Raw genomic sequence first — 14,563 nt, 5'->3', positions numbered from 1 at the left:
TCTCCTCCTCCCACACATTTGATTTTTAAAAAATTCTCAGCAAACAATAAATAGAAAAGAATTTAACATGATAATTGGCATTCATGTAAAATCTATAGAAAACACCAGTTAATGATGAGAGACTAAATGCTTTCTTCCTCGAGACTGGGAATAAAGCAAGGAGAAGGAAATAAAAATATCTTTACTTGGATACATATAAAATAAAAAATCTGGTGTGCCTGAGTAGCTCAGTTGATTAAGCATCCAACTCTTGATTTTGGCTCAGGTCATAATCTCATCATCATGAGATCTAGTCCTGTGTCAGGCTCCACACTGAGTATGGTGCCGGCTTAATATTCTCTCTCTTTCTGGAGCAACTGGGTGGCTCAGTCAGTTAAGCGTCCAACTTTGGCTCAGGTCATGATCTCATGGTCCATGAGTTTGAGTTCTGAGTCAGGCTCTGTGCTGACGGCTCAGAGCCTGAAGCCTGCTTCAATTCTGTGTCTCCCTCTCTCTGCCCCTCCCCTGCTCATACTCTGTCTCCCTCTCTCTCAAAAATAAACATTAAAAAATATTAAAAAACAAAAAGTTCTCTCTCTTTCTACCTCTGCCCCCTCCCCTGTTCATGCTCTCTCTAAAATAAAACACAAAAAATATTTTTAATCATTTTAAAATCCATAAAAAGCTATTAGAACTTATAAAATAAATTTAACAATGCTAGGATACAAGATCAATATGCAAAAATCAATTTTTACATACTAGCAATGAACTGGAAAATGATATTTTTTAAGATGCCATCTACAAATCATGTCAAAAAACATAAAATACATAAGGATAAATTTAAGAAAATACATGTAAGGGCTGTACAATAAAACACTACAAAATACTACTTGGAGAAAGTAATGAAGACCCAAATAAATGGAGATAGGTACCATTTTCATGAATTAGAAGACTCTATATTCTTAAGGTGTCATTTCTTTCTAAATTAATCTATACATTCAACACAATCCCATTCAAAATCCCTGCAGAACTTGGGGTAAGCAAACTGTATTCCATGCAGAAGAATATTACCCAACAATAAAAAATGAATGAGCTACTGATGCACACATGGGCAAATTAAAAAACATTATACTGAGAGAAATAAGGTAGACAAAAAAGAGTACATACTATATAACTCCATTTATATGAAACTCCATTTATATGGAACTATATACAAATGTCTACAGTACCAAATGTATCAATAGTTGCTGAATGGGAAGGGGAAGTTGACTGGAAAGGGCCATGAGTGAATTTTTTGGAATAATGAAAACATTCTGTCTTGATTATAGTGATTGTCATATGGATGTATATGATTTAGGTTTTTAAATGGATGCATATCGTATGTAAGTTACAACTCAATAAAGTTAATTTTTAATGTTAGAAAAACTTTCAAAACCAAAGGACACGAATTTCCAGATTGAAACTGTCTCCCCAATGCCAGCACAGTGGATGGAAACTGACCCATATCCAGGTTCAACCTTAAAAGTTTTTAGGACATCAGGAGTAAGGAGTTCCTAAAGATCTTGACAGAGGGGGGAAAAAAAAGATAATACAAAAAATCAAAATGGAATTATAATTATCAGACTTTCTATGTGGAAGACAGTAGAATAATATCTCCAAAATTTTGAGATAAGAATATTCAAAATCTAGAATTGTATACTCCATCAATTTTTCAATCAGTTATGAGGTATAAAATATCTTTGAACATGCATGCTCTCAAAAAAATGTATATTCCACATGCCGTTTCTCAGGCAACCCTTGAAAAATGAGTTCCATCTAACCAGGGCAGAAAACTAGGAAAAGGGAAGACATAGGATCTAGGAAACAGGAGAAAGGCTAAAGAAATTCCCAGAATGGATATGAAGGGACTCTGAAGTGAAGTCTTAGGACAGCATCTACCAGCCCAGTTTACAGCAGGCTGAACTGGTGATAAATACACAGAAAAATAAGCAGATAATCAACCAATTTTTTAACTGTAGGGAAAATAAAAAGCAATCATGGTACATTATGTGATTTAGCTTTGAACAATATTTAAGTGAGCTTAATTACATAGTCAATAAATACTAACTAGATTAACAATTTTACTATAACTCTATTGACAGGATTAAGGAAGGGAAGTTTATTAGGGGGGTGGAGTGGTACTTATGAGAATTATATCATCATCTTCCACAGTAGGAATTCAGTAGATAAATATCTAAGATTTAAAAATCAATAAACAGCAGCTGTTATTTAGTAAAATGTGGAGGTAAGTGTGTGTAGGGATAGCTGTAGAAATTAAAAGAGGTTTTGTTGTAAGCCCTCAAGTACTCTTTAACTTTTGTTATAAACCCTATGGTCTTTTTTTGTTTTTAACAGTTTTGATTGCATTGCTTTAATTTTTAAAAATCTAATTTAAAAATGAATGATTGTAAGGAACACTTGGTTATAGAATTTTGTTATCATATACCACCATATCCCCATTACACTGAGAGCCTTTAAGAGCATGGAATTTTTATTGCCTTCAGAATTCCCTAGAGTTCAGCCCAGTGAGTGCTTGGCACATAACAGGCACCTACTACATGTTTACAGAATAAATGAAGAAAGGAACAATACAAAATATTCAACCATCTGAGGAAGGAATGTAAACCATTCAGCAAGTTCCTGAGGCTGGGCTATGCCAAAAGTTGCTTTTTCCTCCCATAGAGAAAAGATACTCAGGGAATAAGGATTAAATTTCAAGTTCTTATATTTCTAGCAAGGAGACAAGTGATTTAAAAATTTTAAATGCACAGCTTCTTGGAAGAGGAATATAGACTTGCCTAGCATTCATTTGAAATGTGCTCTTATGGTCCATTTCAAATCATCTTCCGATGGCTTAGTAAAAGGACATGTTGAAGTTTAGCAACAAAATATTAACTTGTTTCTTGAAATGTATTATTGGGGTCAGTGTCTCCTTTTTTTTTTTTTTTTTTTTTTGCTTTTATTTTTCCATTCTTTATGCTCACTGATTGAAGCTGCCCCAAAGCTGCTGACATCAAACCCTGTGCCATGGGAGGGAAAGCTCAATGTGCCATACAGAAGGTCGCTGACATCCATCCTAAAAGTCTTCAACAGCAGACAGCTTTGTGCCATGGGGAAAAAGAAGTGAACATCATTAGAGACTCCTAACAAAACCCTGTAATTACCCAAGGTTTTTAGCAACTTAGAGCAGCTGCTTTTATAAGGACATCCATAGCTTCCTCACATACACCTACAGAAAATACATGAAAAAGGGTGGGGGGTTCGGGAGGGAAAATAATGGTTCCTTAGAGAGTTAAATAACTTTGAATCTTCCAATCAAGATTTTTGGTTTGAGCAGTGAGAACGATATTTAAGAAAAATTAAAAGGAACACATGTAACAACAACAAAAAATACTGTCAGAGCAACTAAAAATCCTGAGGCTCCGTGGAAGGAATAAGAAAAGGAAAAAAGAAAAGAGAATTGGGTCACTAGCAAATATAGACATTCCCAAATGATGCCCATGCTCTAGCCTACTGAGGGTACCAGAGGCACTAGTAGCTACAGCTACATTAGAGGTAGAGGCACAGGATATGGACCCGTTAAGAAGCTTCCTGCTATTTGGGATTTCATTCCCCTTCCTTCACACCTTGTACAGACCCACAGCTGCCAAAGACTCCTCCCAAGATCCTCTAACCCTGCCCTCATTTCTCCTATTCCCTGGTCCAAAGCTGATCCAGGTCAGAGATTTGAGGCAAGGAGGGGGAGGGGGGAGAGGGGGAGGTGAGGGAAACAGAGGACTAGAGGAAGAAATAGAACAGAAAATAAATCCTGTCTTTGCTCATTCTATGTCTGTGGCCCCTCTAATCAGCGAATTTTTCAAAGTGGTTCCATATAATTTCTCCTTTATAATTCCTGTCCTCCTTCTAGCCTCAGATCCATTGATTCATTGCATTCATTTGTTCATTTCTTCTTATCCATTCATTCAAAACCCCCACCATCTGGCAGTGCTTGCTGGACGATAGGGGAGACAACAATGAACAAAAAACAGATATAGTCCCTGGCCTTGAAGAGCTCTCCTCATTGAAGGGAAGAGAAACATTAAGCACATAATTACCCCAAAACATATGTAAAATTGCACCTGTGGCAAATACTACAAAGAAAAAGTATGTGATTCTGAGAACCTCCAAAAGGGGAATTTGCCTTAGTCAGGGACTCAGTGAAGGCTTCCCTTAGGAAGGGATTGCTAAACTGGACCCTGAGAGAACAGAAAGGATTACCAAGTAAAGAATAGCATGTGCAAAGGCCCCAATGCAGGTAAGAGCATGGCAAAGATGAGAATAGTAAACTGGGAGTGTGAAGGTGCAGTATACTACAAAAAGAGGCTGATGGGTAGATGGGCCACACAGGTCATTATAGTTTTATCTCTAACCTAAGAACAATGCAGGATCACTGAAGGTGTTTAAGCAAAGGGTAAAGTAATTAATGATTAGCATTTTGAAAACATTAGCATAGCTACAGTATGGAGAATAGATGGAAGAGGCTAGACTATTTAAGAAGTGAGAGATGGTAAAAACTTAGAGTTGGGGTGGAAATGAAGTGAGGAGACACTCTGGAGAGCTGTTTGGGAAATCGAGTGTACAGAACTTGGGTGGTGAGTTGGATATACAGAGCATTGAAGAAGGAGTGGACAAGAGGGATTCTCTGGCTTCTGCCTTGCATAACAGAAAATAGGGAACTCAAGAGTCACATCCAGCAGAGTGGGAGAAGATTATGAGTTTTGGTCTGGTAGAGTGTGAGGTGCCTTTGCAGTGTTCCAAAGAAAATATTAAGTGCACAATTGGATACATAAGGCCAGAACTCAATGGACAGAAGAACGTGGGTGACTTCAGCATATTGGTTATGTGGTCACTTAAACTGACATCATGAATGAGACTACCTAGATACGGAAAGAGATAGCATATGATGAAAATGCTCAATATAGTTTCCCACAAAATCTGGTTCTTCCTGTCATGTACAGATGACCCTTCCTTCCTCAGTGTAGCAGATGTTTTACTATTTTCATCAATGCATCTATTCTTTTTCTGTAAAGGGTCTGCAAATAAATGGAGATCACAGTGGGTTACAGACAATTGTTTTTCTAGCCATGATTTTACAGTCGGCTGTGCTCCAGGGAGGAAACAAATACTGTTTAAAAGGAATAAATGTAGATTATAGAAAAGCAAGCAAGTGAACTGATTCCTGAAGGTCTGCCACAGGGACACTTATCTTCTCCTGTTCCCCAAAGGAAACTGTATGCTCAGAAAACATGGTGATGCACTTGGAGAGGTTTTATAGCACTGTCACTGCACATATTATCTTTGGGCTTTTTCTCAAATAGGTTCTTTCCATAGGCTGACTCAGGCAACGGTCCACTGGGTATAGCTCTGTTTTTTTATGAGATGTGTTCTCCAGTCTCAAAAGCAACTTTTAGAAAACACCTTGTTTACACATCAGGGATTTCTATGGTCAGAAGTGCATGGGACACCTGGGTGGCTCAGTCAGTTAAATGTCGTCAACTCTTTTTTTTTTTTTAATTTTTTTAAATGTTTTATTTATTTTTGAGAGCGAGAGAGAGACAGAGTGTGATGGGGGTAGGAACAGAGACAGAGGGAAACACAGAATCTGAAGCAGGCTCCAGGCTCCCGAGCTGTCAGCACAGAGCCCAACACGGGGCTCAAACCCACAAACTGAGATCATGACCCGAGCCGAAGTCTGACACTTAACTGACGAGCCACCCAGGTGCCCCAAATGTCATCAACTCTTGATTTTGGCTCAGGTCATTATCTCACCAGTTTGTGAGATTGAGCCCCACATGGGGCTCTGTGCTGAGAGTGTGGAGCCTGCTTGGGATTCTCTCTCTCTTTGCCCCTCCTTCCCTGCTCAAGCTTTCTCTCTCAAAATAAATAAACATAAAAAAAATTTTTAATGTTTGTTACTTATAGAATGAGAGATTCATGCAGGATCAGGGAACCTGCAAAAATGTGGAATCACAAAGCCATTAGGGAGCAGTCGGTAAGGTAAGATGTTCCAAAGAAGTGAAACTGAGGAAGTCCAAGATTGGCAATGTTTGGCTTAGTGACAAGGTCAGCAGTGTCTATTCAGAAGTACTAGGCTGCAGGAATGCCCAGTGATTGAAGAAGCACAGCCAGTGGCCTAAACCAAATGTAGTCTGAGGATCAGCAGCATCAGCATTGGAAACGCAGAATCTCAGCTTCTTCCCCAGACCAACATATCAGAATCTGCATTTAATAAATGGGATCCCTAGGTGATTCTTTTTTTATGTTTATTTATTTTGAGAGAGAGAGTGTGTGTCTGTGTGCACATGTGTGAGTGGGGTGGGGGAGCAGAGAGAGAGGGAGGGAGACGGAGGGAGAGAGAGAGACAGAGAGAGAGAGAGAGAGAGAGAGAGAGAGAGAGAGAGAATCCCAAGCAGGCTCCATGTTACTGTGGGGCCTGACAGGGGGCTCAATCCCTTGACCACAAGATCATGACCTGAGTAGATATCAAGAGTCAAAGACACTTAACCAATTGAGACAACCAGGTGCTCTGAGATCCTTAGGTGATTTTTAAGCACATAAAAGTTTGAGAAACACTGCTTTCTACTACTCTATCAGGAAGTATAGTGACGGTAGGTAAGAGATAAGATAAAAGCCATAGGAGAGGGAGAGATTGGAAATGGAAATGCAAAACAAAGAAGACTGCAAGAAGAGGAGGCCCATGGAAAAACAAAAAGATCAAGAGGACTGATTAATTTGAAAAAAAAGAGGTGGGGCTTTTCCTTTATCGACAAAAATAGGAAAGAGGATGAGGAAGTGTGAGACCAAAGGCAGAAAACTGAGAAAACTCCATGGGCAATGACCCAGTTCTCTCCAATAAAATTGATCACAAAGTCAAACACTGAGGAGGACAAAAAGGTTTTAGGCCAAACAATACTCCATAAATTCACAGGGCTCTAGTTTAAATGACATTTACTTTTGGGTCACCTGGGTGGTTCAGTTGGTTAAGTGTCCGACTTCGGCTCAGGTCATGATCTCATAGTTTGTGAGTTCAAGCCCCACGTCGGGCTCTGAGCTGACATCTCAGAGCCTGGAGCCTGTTTCGGATTCTGTGTCTCCCTCTCTCTCTGACCCCCCCCCCCCCCTTCATGCTCTGTCTCTCTCTGTCTCAAAAATAAACGTTAAAAAAAATTTTGTTTTGGGGTGCCTGGGTGGCTCAGTCGGTTAAGCATCCGACTTCAGCTCAGGTCACGATCTCGCGGTCCGTGAGTTCGAGCCCCGCGTCGGGCTCTGGGCTGATGGCTCAGAGCCTGGAGCCTGCTTCCGATTCTGTGTCTCCCTCTCTCTCTGCCCCTCCCCTGTTCATGCTCTGTCTCTCTCTGTCCCAAAAATAAATAAACGTTAAAAAATTAAAAAAAAAAATTTGTTTTAATGACATTTACTTTTGGTGGGGTGCCTGAGTGGCTTAGTCGGTTAAGCGTCCAACTTCAGCTCAGGTCATGATCTCAGGGTTCGTGAGTTAGAGCCCCCTGTTAGGCTCTGGGCTGACAGCTCAGAGCCTGGAGCCCGCTTCAGATTCTGTGTCTCCCTCTGTCTGCCCCTCTGCTGCTTGCACTCTGTCTCTCGCATTGTCTCAAAAATAAATAAACATTAAAAAAATTTTTTTAATGACATTTACTTTTGGTTAACATTTCTTTGCATTTCTTCCTGTAATTCCTTTAAATAAGTACGCTTAAATGGATTAAAATTTTAAATACTCACTGGCCATTTACAATAAAACTTCCATTTCTATAAGTAGCTTGATAAGCCATGAACTTCACTAGGGCCAATGTTATAAACTTTGATGATATATTAAGTCAAATAAATATCATGGTTGCAAAAATGGATAAAAACTTGAAAGAACAATAACATAAAAAATCTTTACCTATAGTTTTTATGTCTGCAAAGTTTGCTAAATCAATAAAATGATCTGAAAAGTTCATCTCACAATCAGATATATTAGTGATTTACTTCATTGGTTTTCTGAGGACCATTTATCATGAGGTAAAGCATCTTCAGAATGAGTGGTGGAAATAAAGAATTTGATGTGCTTGCCTCTTAGATAAACTAAATATCTGATTTATAAGACACAAACGAACAAACCACTATGGCCTGTCATGTTTTTCCAGTTTCTAATTTATTCAACCTCTGCTCAATATTGATCCTGACAAGCAGAGTAACCCAAAGATAAATTTATTCACTCTACAGTTTAGTCAGAAACAAGCCAAAAATTATAGATTTTCCCAGGCAGATGATGACAAGCAGTCAGGGGGATGACAAATGGCTGTCTTTAGATTTAGTTAGGACAGTTGGACCAGACATTTCCAATAAAGATTGCATGCTGGTCAAATACAGGTTCATCAGTGGCCATCATTAATTGTAGAGCAAGCACTGCCAGTTCCTGCAAGCGCCTATACAGAAGCTTGGGCACCAGCCCTGCATTAGAAATAGAATCAGCTCCTCAGTATTTTGCAGCACACCTCTAAGTGATAGCATGACATGATCATTTATCAAACAGAGACTGTCCAGAAGAATGTCTGCTCCCTTTAGTAACACTGAAGGGCCGGAAAGTGAAAGCATTTATTAAAGACAGGAAGGCAATGAACTACCAGAGCGTATCCAAAGGGTAATCATATTTCAGCATAGGATTAGTTTAGTCTTAAATAAACATACACTGGAGGGAGTATGTTGAGGGTCATTTATCAAGTGAGGAACAATTAACTAAACTCTACAGGACTCTCTTTATCTATTAAATTTAAAGTTCTCTTATTATTAACTTTTGGGACGATGGGCATCATATTCAACACTACAAAAATACATTACACAATTCCTTCCTTAGAAGTTTTTAGGCTAAGAGAAATACAGTGAAACTCTCACATAAAATAATCATGGCTGTATCAAAGGCTGTTGAACAAATACTGTGGACAGGGCATAATCCAGGGCCCAAGACTGAAGGACGAAGTTACAACTTCTGAAGAGAACTTTATTATAAGAAGTCAACTACTCATCGGTGAGTCAGGAGCTTATTCTTCCTTACAACAGTTTTTGCTCTTTATTGACCAAAATTAAGAGAAAGGTTATAAGCCAAGGGGTGGTAGGGCAGACAAAAAGAAAACCAACATATTTATTACTTCCCTTCTTTGTTCCAGACACTTTATACGCCACAACAAATAACCCTAACTATTCACACTTTATAAACGAGGACACAGATTTGACTAAGGTTATACAGTAAGCAACAGTGCCAGAAAGGTTGGGGTTGTCTGTATTTTTTTAAATTCCTATATATTTTTCACAAACTATATATTTAGATACCTCAGAGTCTGGTACAGAACTTAGCCCATGATTCAGTAAGTATTCTGTTGAATAATGAAGTAGGTAGAATTGGAAATATTTTTACCATTTTATGTAGAAAAACATTGGTCTCAGGAAGACTAAGAGACCCACCAATCACTCTGCACTGGATCCTAGACCCCAACTGTCCTTGTAATTATTCCCCTAAAATATCCTTTCTTCATGTAGACAGAGGCACATATCTGGATGTTCCAAATTTGTTACCTTCATGATATCACAGAGTTTTGTGAGGATTTTTTTTTCATGTAAGCTCTATGCCCAAAACGGGGCTTGAACTCACTACCCCAAGATCAAGAGTCATGTACTTTACCAACTGACCAGCCAGGTGCCCCCTGTGGGGATTTTTAACATGTGGAAACGAATTGTTCTTACAAGCTCATAGTAAAAAAAACAATTTTCTAAAATCTAAAGAATAAAATACAGCCTTATCAAAAGAAATTTTTCCAGGGCACTTGGGTGGCTCAGTCATTTAAGCATCTGACTTCAGGGGCGCCTGGGTGGCTCAGTCGGTTAAGCGGCCGACTTCAGCTCAGGTCATGATCTCGCGGTCCGTGAGTTCGAGCCCCGCGTTGGGCTCTGTGCTGACAGCTCAGAGCCTGGAGCCTGTTTCAGACTCTGTGTCTCCCTCTCTCTGACCCTCCCCCGTTCATGCTCTGTCTCTCTCTGTCTCAAAAATAAACGTTAAAAAAATTAAAAAAAAAAAAAAAAAAAAAAAAGCATCTGCCTTCAGCGCAGGTCATGATCTTGCAGTTCACGAGTTCGAACCCCACGTCGGGCTCTGTGCTGACAGCTCAGAGCCCAGAGCTTGCTTCCGATTCTGTGTCTCCCTCTCTTTCTGTCCTTCCCCCGCTTGCTCTCTGTCTCTCTGTCTCTCTCAAAAAATAAATAAAAAACAAAAAAAAATTTTAATATAAAAAAATAAAAAGTTAACTAATATAAAAGAAATACTGATGATTATGATATACTTGTGCCTTGCTTTTCTTTTCTAATTATAGGATTTGGAATTTTTACTGAACAAGTTGATGAAGCTGTGGAAAATGGATCTAAATGGAAATCCTGTTTGTCTCAAACCCAAATACAGAGACAGACTGATACTGGTGTCCAAATCACTGGGTACACATTTATATATATTAATATAATTTTCTTAGAGAAAGAGACCTGGTTAACTTTTTAGTTATTTTAACACAAAACCTTGCGAAATACAAATATGTCTAAATCTATAAAAATAGTCAACTTTAAATTCAATAAATAAAAGCAAAAGTTAAAATTAGAAATAAAACATGAAAAATATTTTCTGTTCAGAAATAATTAAGACACCACATGCCCTTTCTTTAAAAAGAAAATGTAGCTGTTACCAACAAAAATGGTTAATCATAAATGTGTAGAACTTGCTGACCTTTTGCCAAATTCTCATTGCCACAAATCCTCTGAAGATCCCAAGAGATTCTTTAGCACTTGGAACTGTAGACAAAATTAATCAAAATTTTCATTGCTTGAAAATTGTCCTAGGAACGTACAAGTGTTCCCTTCATTTGAAAGGAGAGCAAGGTAGGGAGTCCCTTTATGAGATCCTTAGAAATAATAACATCCTGATTGTGCACTATATTGGGGGTAATGGACCATAGCTTCTCAATAGGAACCACGTTATACAACATCAGAGAGATAAGGACTGCTTTCTCACAAAGGACATTTGTGAGGTTTCCTATATCTGAACTTCTATGACATGCTATACTCGAGTATAAAAAGTAATGTATGGGAAAACCACTTCAAAGCCCATAGCTGTAGTAAACCTTGATTAATCATGATGCTAGTGCAGCAATTCTCTTGGGGGTAGGGAGGAGCTGACAGAGGGTGTATCAGAAAAATCCAAGATTTTTCAAAATACATATCCAAGGGTCACACCCTGTCCACCGCCCTTGACCCCACCAGTCAAGGGAAGGAAACAGAATACACTGGGAGAACAGTCATGTGTATTTTTTATAAGTCATGCAAATGAATCTGCAGTGCACCTTCCCCCAACTCTCCCATCTCCTTCCCTCCCTGCCTACCACATACAATTGTATTACTCCACTTTCCTTAGGAAGCAGAGTAAATACAACTAATGTTAGATGATTAAGAACCTTCCAATGTTAATGGAACCATTTCTGGAAACTCTTCTCATGATATAGTACTATAGGTGATGCAGTAAAAGATGTGGAGATAAGGTACTGATTTCCAAATAAACAGGACTTAGTCAAAAAAATTTTTTAATAAATACTTTCTAAAACATATTTTGTGATTATAAAATCCATACACATTTTGTATAAAAATATACATTTCTTATAGAAATGCAGATAATACAGAAAAGAAAATGAGTATCATTCATAATCCCACCATAAATATGCTGTTAACACTTCACTATACGTCTTTTCAGTCTCTTCTCTGATTCTAACTTGTCTTATTTTCATGTCCTTTCTTCCTAAATACAAAACCAAAATATAGAAAGTGAATTGAGGACCTGGTTTGATGTGTCCCAGTAAGGACTGTGGGGAGGCATCTCATGCTTTGTAAGTAACCCAGTCCTCACTAAACAGAATGACAAACAACGTACTTAGCATGAGTGGAAACAAATTTTATGTTAAGAACAACTTATTAAAACAAATCTCATAGGTCTCTGATCTTATGTCCATTACCTGGCTTCCCCTCCTGAACCACCTCTACATGATCATTTGCTAAAAGATGAAATAAGGCTTACTGAGGCATAGTCTCCTAGTCACTACTCAGCTCTGTCTGGAACACTAACATGAGGAAAAAGGGATCATGGTAAAGGACTTGGATTTTTCATTCTTTATCTTTATAATAGATGTTTTAAAAATATGTATTGATTTACATATATCACATCCAAAAATACACTAACAAATTATACAATTAAACAAATCTTAAAAAGATATCAATAAATCCAAGTGGTTGGGAAAACTAAGCATAAAATAATAACTGTTAATGTAAAGTGCTAAATACTAAGATGCTTGATAATAGAACTTTTAACCAATTTTTTACATTATAATTTGGAGAGTATTAATTTCAGTTAAAATAAGTACATAAGGCAATTGTAAACAATTGTATTTCTAAGGTTTGTGGCTCTTTATATTTCCAGTTTCATCACTTTATTTTGTACATAGGGTCTAACAATATTATGAGTCATATTTAAGTGGCAATGTTAATATTTTCAGTAGTGTAATCAATATTTTATCAGGTTACTGTCATTTTCTCTATAAGAATATGATTTCAAAATTTTTTTATTTAAAAAAATTTTCTTTTAACATTTATTTATTTTTTGAGAGACAGCATGATCTGGGGAGGGGGAAAGAAAGAGAGGGAGTCACGGATTCTGAAGCAGGCTTCAGGCTCTGAGCTGTCAGCACAGAGCCTGATGAGGGGCTCGAACTCATGAACCATGAGATCATGACCTGAGCTGAAGTCAGATGCTTAACAAACTGAGCCACCCTGGTGCCCCTGATTTAAAATTTTTTACTACATTCTTTTCTCACTCTGGAATCCAGTGGAAGACATTACATGGATGATAAGAGAAAAGATATATTTAATTTAAAAAACTACCATATAGAGGGTGCCTGGGTGGCTCAGTCAGTTGAGCTTCTGACTCGATTCGGCTCAGGTCATGATCTCACAGTTCATGGGAGGGAGCCCTGCATCTGACTCTGCACTGACAGTGTGGAGCCTGCTTAGGATTCTCTCTCTCCCTCTCTCTCTCTCTCTGCCCCTCCCTGTTCACTCTCTCTCTCAAAATAAATAAACAAACAAAATAAAGGCCCAATAACTACTATATAGAAAAGACAGTCTTTTTATCAGGTGAAGGCCACCTGTATTCATGTGATTACATGTAACACAAAATATCCTATAAGGGAATAGTTTAATATTTTATAATATATGTATTATGTATACATATATAATGGAATACTGTCAGCCATTAAAAATTGTGTTTAAAGAAAGACTTGGTAAAACGATCACAATATAATATTGAAAATTAGAATGTAATACTGCATAGAGTTCCAATTTTATATAGTATACACACACATATACACATACATGGACACATAAACAGAAAACAAAAAATGTTAAAAATATACTGTTAGTGGCCTTTAGTGATTATTTCTGGTTGTAGATATAGGCAATATTAATTTTTTTCTTTTTCCACTTTTGTATTTTCCAAATATCTTACAGCTTACAAAAATTTTTTTGTGTAATTTAAGATGCTCAATTTTCATAACTTTTTTAGGGGAACAAGATATAAATGTAGTTGAAATCTTCATAGAACCAAGAAGCTAGATTTGTGGGTTGTTCCTATTATATTTATATCCTAGAATATAGTAAGCATTATTAATATATGTGCTTTTAAAATACCAGGCTAAATGTATAAAACTTCTTATTCACTTTAACATAAAATATATTTTGCTTTTTCCTAAGAATAATAACCATAATATGGAAATGAATAGATAGCATCTAATTTTTGTTGAATATGACAACATTTTTGTTTTCAAAAACAACAATATAGTTTATATAAGACCCCAGAAGGGAAACCATACATCAAATTGTTTACAGTGATTATCTTTGTCAGTGATGGGAAGGAGAGGTATGGGTAGTAATCACAGTCTTTTTATGTTTTTTTCCACTGTGTTTAAGTTGTTTATAATCAGCACATATTTTTTTTGAAATCAGAAAAAAATAATTAAAAATAAATAAAAGCTCAACAAGAACAAAGATGTGCAAATAAGGTATTTTTAAAAGAAATTACTTCAACTTATGGTATAATTTAAGTTCAGATATAATTTAAATATATTACCTATATATTTAAATACTGTATTTTTTAACATATGTATTTTTCTCTAGAATTTCTTGATGGAAAAGAAATTAAAAATATGGAAAGACAATTCCTAATAAATTGGAAAGCATCCAAAGATGCCAAGAAAATCAGCAAGAAAAAGAACAGTAAAAACGAGGATGCAAGTAACTCATACATAAGTAAGCAGATTGTCATTCATTCGTTGATCACTTCTACTAGCAAAGGGAATGTTCTACTCAACACAAAAAACCCCAAGAAATAAGAAACTTTTGTTTAGATTCTTTGCTTAAGATTTGGGGTTTT

At 37.1% G+C, this 14,563-nt stretch overlaps 1 protein-coding gene and 1 long non-coding RNA gene across 7 annotated transcripts in view; one reads left to right on the top strand and one right to left on the bottom strand.

Annotated features, from left to right (window-relative positions):
- Positions 1 to 14,563, bottom strand: part of LOC144615086 (uncharacterized) — a 59,246-nt gene that overhangs the window by 28,058 nt on the left and 16,625 nt on the right. The gene's annotated exons all lie outside the window — the stretch shown is intronic.
- The window catches only part of PPP1R42 (protein phosphatase 1 regulatory subunit 42), a 52,763-nt gene that overhangs the window by 23,671 nt on the left and 14,529 nt on the right, over positions 1 to 14,563 (top strand). For all 4 annotated transcript variants that reach the window (XR_009603486.3, XM_060610693.3, XM_060610691.3 and 1 more), the window contains 2 exons: positions 10,419 to 10,536; positions 14,308 to 14,439. Coding sequence is in view for 3 of the 4 variants with exons in the window: in XM_060610693.3 (XP_060466676.3) it covers positions 10,419 to 10,536; positions 14,308 to 14,439 (250 nt within the window). In the remaining variant the exon portion in view is untranslated. The remainder of the gene's footprint in view (positions 1 to 10,418; positions 10,537 to 14,307; positions 14,440 to 14,563) is intronic.

The sequence above is a fragment of the Panthera onca genome, chromosome F2 (genome assembly GCF_046562875.1).
Source record: "Panthera onca isolate mPanOnc1 chromosome F2, mPanOnc1 haplotype 2, whole genome shotgun sequence".
In the NCBI taxonomy this organism is placed as follows: domain Eukaryota; kingdom Metazoa; phylum Chordata; class Mammalia; order Carnivora; family Felidae; genus Panthera; species Panthera onca.
The sequence above is the reverse complement of the archived record's forward strand: the minus strand, read 5'-3'. Positions and strand labels throughout refer to the sequence as shown.